General features: G+C 50.0%; 1 protein-coding gene across 3 annotated transcripts in view; it reads left to right on the forward strand.

Moving 5' to 3' along the window:
• WFDC3 (WAP four-disulfide core domain 3) overlaps positions 1–10,042 on the forward strand; it is a 15,698-nt gene extending 5,656 nt beyond the window's left edge. For 2 of the 3 annotated variants that reach the window (XM_047853209.1, XM_047853210.1), the window contains 3 exons: positions 7,371–7,502; positions 9,022–9,207; positions 9,829–10,042. In XM_047853209.1, coding sequence (XP_047709165.1) covers positions 7,371–7,502; positions 9,022–9,207; positions 9,829–9,845 — 335 coding nt within the window. In that variant the 3' untranslated portion in view covers positions 9,846–10,042. The remainder of the gene's footprint in view (positions 1–7,370; positions 7,503–9,021; positions 9,208–9,828) is intronic. The other variant, XM_047853211.1, reaches the window with a different exon arrangement.
• The last annotated feature ends 391 nt before the right edge of the window (positions 10,043–10,433 follow it).

The following is a 10,433-nucleotide window of genomic DNA, read 5'->3' on the forward strand; positions in this document are numbered from 1 at the left end:
CCCTTGTCAGCTGCAGTCTTCTCTATTAATTCTTAGTTCGAGAATCTGCAGGGAGACAGCAAGATAGAATCTCGGTACCTATGCAAGGCAGCAAGCGTTTCCCTGCTCACTTGCTTCTGAGGCCTTATGTCCCCTCTGTCCGCACCTAGGATGGCCATCTCCTACTGGAAATGTGCCCTGTTTTATTCTGGTTCTGGTAGAGAGGTGTTTGAAAGAGATTTCTCCTGCCTTTTGCAGGATTCTTATGCCCCAAATTCTCCGTTTACACATTATGTCTTCACCAATTATTTGTTGAATGTTTATTGTTTCCTAGATCTAGCATGGGCTCCGGGCATATTGTGGTTAACAAAGGGGCTCCCATCCCGGCCTTCTTGGAGCTCATGGTCTGGTGCGGGAGAAAGAGGTTTCCCAGATGAGCAGGTGAACATATACTTTCCAACTGTGAGAAGGATATGGAGGAAAACTAATGGGTGCTGAGAGATAGAAAGAGGGGGTGCTGGCTTTGGACTGGGTGGTCAAGGAAGGCCTGTCTGGGGCAGTGACATTTCACCTGGAGTTGAGGTTAGCCAGGCGAAGGGTGTGATGAGCATCCCAGGAGCTTTGCCACATTAGAGAAATTGAAAGAAAGCTGGTACGGTTGGAGTAGAGACAGGGAGGGACCGGATGCTTCTTGCTGAGGATGGAGTCCAGTCAGACCAGGGGGTTGGCAGTGGGGACGCAGGAAAGGTGACACAGTGGAGAGAATTTGGAGGTCCGGAGGTGGAAGTGACAGAACTTTCTGCTTGATTGCTTGCCTCCTCCTTTGTTCCCTGAGAGGCCCTCCCCTGCCCTCCGCCCCCGCCAAAGGTATTAGGAATTGACGATGTGTCTGTCTCCTGTGTCTAGCCCCTTCTCATTTCTCTCTTGTTTCCAGATTTTTATGGTTAATTTTGCTTGTTTGTGCTTCCAAATATATTTTATTATCATACTGTCTATCACTCCCCCCCCCCCGTACAGAGGCTATTTTTATTGGAGAGGTGTTAGATGTATACATTAATTTAGGGACAGCTGATATTTTTATGTTGAATCTTTGTCTTCCCACTGTCCAAGTGTATTTGGTGTGTTTCAGGGTATTTTATAGTTTTAAAATACCGTTTGATAGGGTTTATTATCTTCTTTGTTGTCTTAAATGGGGTCTTACATCATTCCTCCCATTATGTTTTCTGAAGAAACTGGAACCATTCTCTCCTCTGAGTGCATGTGGCAGAATATTACAGTAGAAAAGAGTAGGTTTTGGTTGTCAGAGAGCCGGGTTCAAACCTGAAGGCTCACCAGTTACTGGCCAGCGTGTCCCTGGTCAAGTGTCTTCTGCTTCCCCGAGCCTCAGTTCCCTTCTCTATAAAATGGAAAGAATAAGCCTCGGAGGTTGTTGCAATGATTCAAAGTATGTAAGGTGTTTAGTAATACATTACACATTAGCTTCCTTCCTCTCGCCTACTAAGGCGGGCTTCATCAGGAGTACAGTTTCTAACCAACTCCTTTTGTCGCGAATCAGGATTGCTTTCTCCTCCCCTGATCACTCCCTCTCTGAGACCCTGAAACTCCACAACATGTGACAATCTCTTTCCTTCTGGCCAAACCTCCCCAGGCGGTGGGCCCCTTCCCTGTAACCCAGTGGGGCTGTGTCTGGCTTAGGCAGATCTTTTGGGCGCCCTGCCCATAAAAGAGAATAGAGGGTTGTACTCCTTGCCAGGACTCTTGAGGCCCAGCTCTGGAAACAGAGCCTGGGAATCTGTGTTAGGCGGGTCACTCCCTGCCAGCCGGTAGGGCCCAGCACAATCTTCCCAGTGTGTGAAGCTGCTGGCTGAATTACGGGGGCCGAGGGTGAGGCTGGCACCCAGGCAAGGCACTTTGTGAGCTGCTCTGGGGCCTGGCCAGCCCTGATGGGGATTCCTCTTCCCTTCGAGCCAGGCAGGCTGCATTAGTGATCCCCCTGAAGATCTCCCAGAGTGCACTGGCCGAGTGGGGTTCCTAGACTGGCCGGAAGCGATCCTGGTTGCTGTGTCCATAGTTCATGACTTTTCTATAGCTTCAGTCCTGCACTGGCCCACTCACCCAATGGGACTGGTTGCTATACTCAAGGTCACAGGAAGCCGTCTGTCTTGGGCTCTGGGTGGTTCCTGCTTTCCCTCAGTTCTGACATTGCCAGAGGTTTACCATCGTCAGTGCTGGTCTGTTCCGTACAGTGGAGGGACAGTCAAGCCTCCAGGGGGCTCAGGGCAGACTCTGGGACCTGCTCCCCTCAGGCAGTTCTCGTCTGCGCCTGCATCTGAGTCTTGGCTTCTCTGCTTTCTGTGTGGCCTCGGGCAAGTCCTTTCATCTCTCTGAACCTCACCTCTGTCATCTGTAAAAGTGGAGATGAGGAAGTTTACCTCAAAGTGTGGTAATGTAGTGTCTTAGTCCTTTGGGCTGCGCTAACAGAGTGTCATGGGCTGAGTAGCTTATAAATGACAGCAATTAATTTCTTATGATTCTGGGGGCTGAGAAGTCCAAGATTAAGGTGCCAGCGTAGTCAGTGTCTGGTGTGGGCCAGCTTCCCGGTTCACACACTGCCGTGTTTTCACCGTGACCTCACATGGCGGAAGGGCAATACGGGCATCATCCCATTCATGGGGGCTCCCCTCTCCTGACCTCGTCACCTCCCGAAGGCCCCATCTCCTAAAACCATCACATTGCGGGTTAGATTTCAAGATAGGAATTTTAGGGGAATACGAACATTCAGTCTGTATCATACGGTTTGGAAGAAATGTATTTAAAAAGCCGGAACAAAACCTACCAAATAATGCTTAACAGCTCAGACTGTGATGCCAGTGCCTCCCTGTTCAGCCTTCCACCTGTCTGAAGCCTGGCCTGTTTGCTCACTCACTTATTTGCTCATTGGAAGTACAGAAGTGTGGAAGGAGAGTCCTGGTCCAGTTTTCATTTAAAAAAATTATTTTAGTTTTTAGACAAAGCATGCACATGGGCAGGGGAGGGGCAGAGGGAGGGAGGGGGGAGAGAGAGAGAGAGAGAGAGAGAGAGAGAGAGAGAGAGGAGAAAATCCTGAGCAGGTTCCATGCTCAGAGCACAGCCTGATGGGGAACTCCATCCTACGACCCTGGGATCATGACCTGAGCTAAAATTGAGTCGGATGCTCAACCAACTTAGCCACTCAGATGTCCCCGGTTTTCATTTTAAAATCACCACCCTGCTGGTGTATGAAGAATGGATGGGGGCAAATGTAGCAGATGGCAGGCCAGTTAAGAGGCTGTTGTGGCAGGCTGGGGGAGAGGTGAGCACGGTTTAGACCAGGGTGGTGATGGTGTGGACGTGGGAAACTGGCAGACTTGGAGTACTTTTCAAGGTCGAGTTGACAGGTGAAGAAGTAAGTGGGTGTGGGTGCTGAGGGAGAGGAAGTGTCAAGAACAGTGCTTAGGTGTGTGGCTTGAATAAGTTGAGTGATGGGAGCACTTGGGGAGGAAGAGGTATTGGAGCAAAGATTCAGATTATGGTCTAAGAGTTGTCTCCTTTGGATCCCTCATGGTCCCCTCTCTCACACCATGAAACGTGATCACTCTCCATCACCTGTGACCACTGTTTTGCTTATTACAACATGTGTATTATATCCTTTGGACAGATGGGTGGCATGGGCTCCCTGTGTGCTTGGGTGACCTTTTCCTGAAACCTCACTGCTGGTTGTTGAGAAAAGAGTTAATGTAGCAGGCCTGAGATTGATGTTCTTAGAAAGGCCTGCCTGTAACATTGGCCCTGGCTGGCTCTGGGAAGTTAGATTTTTGAGAGTGTTCCTACCACCGTAACTGGTAAGAGTCGTATCTGCTAGGCAGAGAGTGCCCTGTAAAAACCCTGAGTCTCTCGTGAGCATTCCTGGTAGACAACACTTCACGTGTGTTTTCATGTGTCATGTGATTCCACCGGAAGAAGACTCTTGGTGCCTGGTTTCTTCTGGGCTTTGCCTCATGCACCTTTTCCCTTGGATGATTTTGCTTTGTATCCTTCTGCTGTAATAAATCATGGCCATGAGTCCAACTGTACTCTGAGTCTTGTGAATCCTAGCAAATCACCCAGCCTAGGAGTTGTCTTTGAGACTCTCAACACACTGGTTTATTGATACATTTTCCTAATCCCTAACACTTTCTACCACTAGGTCTTTTCTTTTGTCAGAATTGAGCTAAGCAAGTCCTAGCTCTTATTGATTCATTTTTGGGTAATCCTCGTGGAATGTAGGGAGTCATAATGATGTGGTTTAAAGGGCACCGGATCTAGTGTCAGGGCTGGGAATTTGGGACCCAATTCTGCCACCATTGACCTCAGGCCAATCCTGCCCCCTCTTCCTGGATGTCTGTCTGTCTGTCTGCAAGAGAAGTAGGTTTGATAGCTCTGAGGGCCTGTCTTGGCTTCAGAAGTTTTGAGGTTTTACTTTTCTGCCAGCACCTGGAGTCCTTCCCTCAGACATAGTGGAAGGTTGGAGCTGGGGCAGCAGTAAAGCCTATGTCCGAGTATTTCCTGGGCTTCATTTTTTTATTCCACTTTTTTTTGGTGATAGCTTGGGGTCTTGGGATAGAGACATATTTGCAGGGTGGTGATGACCATTCCCATCCTGACTCTCTTCCCTATTTCTCATCCTGGTTCCTGGTAAGATAACTGTGAGGTGCCTAGAAACCATGTGGTATGAGGAACTGAGCTTACCTAGTCTGGGAAAGCTGAGATGGTGAAGGGCAGAGGATCCTATCTAAGGGGGATGGCACAAGCCATGTTTTCCTCAGGTCTCTGGGGATAGGACAAGGGCCAATGGATAGAACTTCTAGAAAGCCAGATTTCAGTTGAGTATAAAGTACAAGGATGGGATAGTCCGGCTTGGAGGTCGTGACACCCCTTTCCAGTGTTTGAGCTGAGAGTAGGGAATTATTGGTAGGGATTTAGGCATCAGACATGGGGGCCCATGCTGGGCCCTGGTCAAAGGGCATATGTTCTGACCCTCAGGGCTTTAGCCTGTTTTCCAAGAGTCCATTCAATGCTTCTCGTATTTGCCAAAACCCCAGGGACCTCAAGGAAGCCTGTCGTGGAAGAGAGTAGAGGTTTGGTCTCAATGCCTGGTCCCGGGGATGAGGGCAGGAAGTGCAGAGTGCTCCTGGCATTGGTCACTTTGGGGCCAAGCTCAGCAAAGTGGTGAAATCTGGGAAGGGTGCTGCTCAGTATAATTCCGTGAGGAGTTATGTTGCTAGGTTTTTCTCACCAGGAAGATTGTTTTTATGCCCAGCCTTCTTAACTGTGGATGAAAGGCTTTGTTCTTTGTTAAATAGATTTTTAGTGTTTGTCAAACAGGAGGGGAGGTGTGGAGGGGTACATCGGCAGTTACAGTGGCCATATTTTCTGGATAAAAAATCAGGTTTGAAGGGCGCCTGGATGGCTCAGTTGGTTAAGTGTCTGACTTCGGCTCATGTCATGATCTCACAGTTTGTGGGTTCGAGTCCCCACATCAGGCTCTGTGCTGACAGCTCGGAAACTGGAGCCTGCTTTGGAGTCTGTGTCTCCCTCTCTCTCTGTCCCCTCCCCGCTTGTGCTCTCTCTCTCTCTCTCTCTCTCTCTCTCTCTCTCAAAAATGAATAAAATTTTTAAAAAATCAGGTTTGATGTGATGTGCCATTGGCCTAGAATCTTTGAAAGGGGGGCCGTTCAGGAAAATCCTGGGATGCAGGGTTATTAGACCTTGATTGTTCAGCTGCAACGTTCTTGGAGTCCAGCACTTGCTTTTTCCACCACGGCAGACTTCCCGGCAGCCATATGCATTTGTACTCACATGTTCTTACTCAAAGGTCCTGGGCCGGTCCTGCTTTGGTTTTCTACAATGCTTTTAATTGCCTGCCACTTCTTTTCTCCATTTCAAAAACTTGAAACAAACACTGGGATGAATGAATCATGGTGAATCAGTTTGTTTTGGGTGTGACTTCTTAGGGAGTGCCTGCTCCAGAGGACCTGGCCTGGTGCCTGCGTGTTTTAAGGATGGTGTAGTAGAAAGAGTGCTTCCTTGCAAACCAAGAGGCTGAGTTGTGTCCTGCTTTGCCACTGACTCACTCTGTAGTTCTGGGCAAACCCCTTCATTTCTCTGAGCGTCATTATCTTCATAGGGGTGGTGAAGGGGCGCATCAGGGATGTTTGGCTGTGTGCAACAGAAAATTAACGGAGTTGGTATAACATTTTTCTCACATAGCGAAAGGTCCTGAAGCAGGTACCAGGGCTGGTGTGGTGGCTCCATGATGCTAACAAGGATGAGGTTATTTTTTTCTTTCTCCTTTGCATTCCCTGACTTTGTCCTCATAGTAGTTGCCTCATGGTTGAGAAAAGACGGCTCTACCTCCCTGTGTTATGTCTGTCTTTGCACTGGAAGAAAGTGAAGCCAGGAAGCAGTTTGAAAGGGGCATTACCTGGGTCGGGAATGCAGAATTTTCCCAGCTTATGTCTTCATTTCTGGTCCCTCTAGTTACAAGGTAATATGGGGAAGCAACTCACTGTAGCTGGCTGGGCTCATTGACTGCACAAGCCTGTGGCTTTATTAGCAAGTGTTTCTGTTGTCCATGGCTGCATAACAAACACTTCCTAAACTTAGTGGCTTAAAATCCCAGCAATTGACTCTTTCTCACAGCTGTGTGGGTTGGCTGAGCTTAGTTCTCATAACCTACATGGTGCAGCCATGTCACTCATGAAGCTGCCTGCAGCTGGGAGCTCAGCGGGGAACTTGATGGTGGCTGGAATGTTCAGGATGCCTCTCTTCATGCCTCTCTTTGGGGCATCTCATCATTCTGCAGTGGAGCCCAAGCTGCTTCACAGCATAGCGGCTGGTTTCCAAGGAGGCGGTGGTGGTGGGGGGATTGTTTTAAGAGGATGAGCCCCAGTATGCAAGTGCTTACCACGCCTCTGCCTGCATCACACTTGCTGGTGTCCTGTTGGTCAAAGCAAGTCCCTTACAGCCCAGCCCAGAGACAGTATGGGAGGTGTGGCTCACTGGGGGCCACCACCTACCACAGGAAGGAGGGACGGAGAGTGACTGTGGGGCTGGCAATAGGTACGTTTGCCACAGTGGGTTAGACCTCAGCAGTGTTTCCCAGACTGCGAATCTTGAGATCAGTTTAGTAGTTGACGGCCAGCATTAAAAAAAAAGAAGAAATAGACTATAGAGTATATACATGTGTGTACATAAATATATACGTTTGAGGCATGCATACGAATTAACATACACAATGAAAGATGTATTTTGCACTCAAGAGTCACAGTGAAAATAACCAGAAACACTGGGCTTGAACACCTCTGGGCCCCAATGCTATGATTCTATGGCAGAGCCTGGAGGTGAATGTCCAGCTGACCCCCTTCCGTGTAAGGAGCTGTGTGATGGGGACGTGTCCTGCCCCCAGGGGCTTAAATGCTGTAGCACCGGCTGTGGCCACTCCTGCCGTGGAGACATTAAGGGAGGTATGTTGGCTCCTTGGGGAAGAAGTCCTGAGTTCCAGGGTGGGATGGGGAGGGAGCCATCTCTGGCCTTCCTGTCTTTCCCTTTCTGGAGGGGGGGTGGTGGTGAGAGTTCTCATGCTTCCTGTCCTCCTAGCCCCCCAGTCCAAAGCAACCCCTCTTTCTAGGGCCCAGGGGCCCATGTTGGCATTGAAAGAACTAGGGGAAGGCAGTGTGGGTTAGTAGGAAGGGTCCTGAGGCTGGAAGATGGGCAGTGTGGCTTCTGGGCTTCATTCTGCTGCCGACTGGCTCTGTGACCTCAGGGAAGCAAACTCCTCTCATTGAGCCAGCTTCTTCATTTGTAAAGTGAGGGAGTTGCCCAAGATCAGGATTTTCTGACTGATTTCTTAGCAACACGTATGCAACAGATAAAAGCATTGCTGCTCTGATTTCTTTGTTTCTTCAATATATTAAAAAAAAAATTTTTTTTTAACGTTTATTTATTTTTGAGACAGAGAGAGACAGAGCATGAACGGGGGAGGGTCACAGAGAGAGGGAGACACAGAATCTGAAACAGGCTCCAGGCTCTGAGCTGTCAGCACAGAGCCCGACGCGGGGCTCGAACCCACGGACCATGAGATCATGACCTGAGCCGAAGTCGGACGCTTAACCGACCGAGCCACCCAGGCGCCCCTCTTCAATATATTTTAAAAAACAAATACATCTGTTTGAATGCTCCTTTTGTACCAGACTGTAGAACTCCATTAAAAAATTTTTCTTTAAGTTTATTTATTTTGAGAGAGAGAGAGAGAGCGCGCGTGCACGAGTGCACAAGTTGGGGAGGAGCAGAGAGAGAGGGAGAGAGAGAGAATTCCAAGCAGGCTCTGCCCGGACAGTGCAGAGCCTGAAGTGAGCTTGATCTCACGACCACGAGATCATGACCTGAGCTGACATCAAGAGTCAGACGCTTAACTGACTGAAGCACCCACGTGGCCCTGTAGAACTCCATTTCAGAATCACTGGCTCAGATGTTGTTTTTAGACAACATGTGGATTCCCAGGCAGGGTTCAAGGTTCTGAAGACAGATTCTCTTCCTTATGTAGCTTAGAGTTTATCAGGGAAGGTAGACGGATCAGGCATCGTAATAAATTCTGATGAAAGGCACACAAAGCAGGGCCCCAAACCTTGTCTGGCAGACAAGGCCTCCCTGAAGAAGTAACACTATAAGGCCCAGGTGTGGGGGAGAGAGTGGTGGTCTTGACAGACTCCAAGCAGCCCCGCCCACAGAGCCGTCAAGCCCCGAGGGGCCACCATAGGGAAATCTGAGATGCCATTTGAAAACTATTGGTCCAGATGCTCTCTTGGGGACCTGCCTATTCTCAGAGGCTGTAGCTTCCTGGTTTCTCAGCCAGATGTTTGGTTAAGATCTAGTTACAGTCAGGGATGGATTCATCTGGAGCCTCTGAGTCTCAGTGCCAGTCGGAACGTGGAGTCCATGGAGTTGACTGTCCTGTCTCTTTACCTGTGCCTGTTTATCTCGCAGGGCGGAGTGGTGATTGTCCAAATATTTTGGTGGGCTTGTGCATCGTCAGTTGCATGACGGATGAGAACTGCCAGGCCGGGGAAAAGTGCTGCAAGTCAGGCTGCGGCCGCTTCTGTGTCCCACCAATTCTGCGAGCCGAACTGGCCACAAACCCCAGCTGGACCCTCAGGTCTGATTCTGAATTAGGTGAGTACAGCCTGTCATTGCTGAAAACAGCCAACCTAACTGCTAGGTGCCGAGCACTGGCTTAGGTGCCGGGCAGGGGGCTTCAGAAGGTCGAGGCAAGTTCTTGCCCTGCAGAGGCTAGTTGGGAGAAAAAGGTCATGTGTCACAGATGAGAATCCTTGAATAGACGAGCTGGGGCTTCTAGGCTCTCTGTGTGGGAGTGGCTCCTTAGGAAGGTCTTTCTGCCAGAAGTGGGATCTGATCTGGGTCCTAAAGGCTAGGTGGGCAGTGACAGAGGAAGAATAGCACAGAGTACACGCTGGACAGCGAGTCTGGTGGTTAGCAGGCACAGAGGGTGGAATGTGTGTGCCATGTTTGGGGAACCGGGTGGGGGTGGGGCAAGTGTGGGTGAAGGGACAGCTGGGCTGCTTTCATGCCAGGAGATATGAGGTTGGTATCTGAAGGAGTAGAGTCTTCACCACCAGTTTGGACTGGATTATCTGGGAAGCAGGGCACCATTCGAGGCTTTGCGGAGCAACGTATGCCATGCTTCTCTAGGGTGTAGAAGGGAAACCTCTCTAGGGTAGGGGGGAGCTGGAGCCAGGAAGGCACATTGTGACCTGATGTTCCTTCTTTTTGCAGAGACCCGGGTGTCCTAGCTGTCCTGAGCTGCTACAGGGGGCTTGTTCTGGCTGCCAGGAGAGGGAGATATCCTGGGGCTGTGACCCTCCGGGGGGCTCTCACTGCCCTCCCTGCTCTGCTTCTGTTCCTGCTGCTGCCCTGAGCGTGGGAATATAGCCGTGGATTTGGGCAATGGTGTTCGGTGCTGCTTGTCCCCAGTAAAGGCTCATGCTGACCTTCTTGTCTGTGCTGTTTGAGGGCTAGGATGAGGAGAGAGAGCTAGGGGGTCTGAGCATGGCTGCAGGATTATGGCACCTTAGGCAATCCATCCTTTCTGAGAACACTGAAATGTTGCTGCTCAGGTGGCGAGGGCAGAGGAGGGTGGGAGCTCAACCGACTTGCCCCAGAAGTCTCTCTCAAGCCTCAGGAGTGGGACCCTCAGGCCTCTTCTTGGGCCTGCTGACCTTTCTTTTATCAGAATGTGAGTTGGGCTTGGAACTGGTTTACTGCAGTCGTTTGGATGTTCCTACCTTGGACCTCCTTCCTTAGGGGCTGGCCCGTGGCTCCAAGACAGGCAGTAAGTCCCCTCCAGGTCACTTTGCTGTAGGGAGGAATTACCTTTAGGT

Source organism: Prionailurus viverrinus, chromosome A3, assembly GCF_022837055.1.
Source record: "Prionailurus viverrinus isolate Anna chromosome A3, UM_Priviv_1.0, whole genome shotgun sequence".
Lineage (NCBI taxonomy): Eukaryota > Metazoa > Chordata > Mammalia > Carnivora > Felidae > Prionailurus > Prionailurus viverrinus.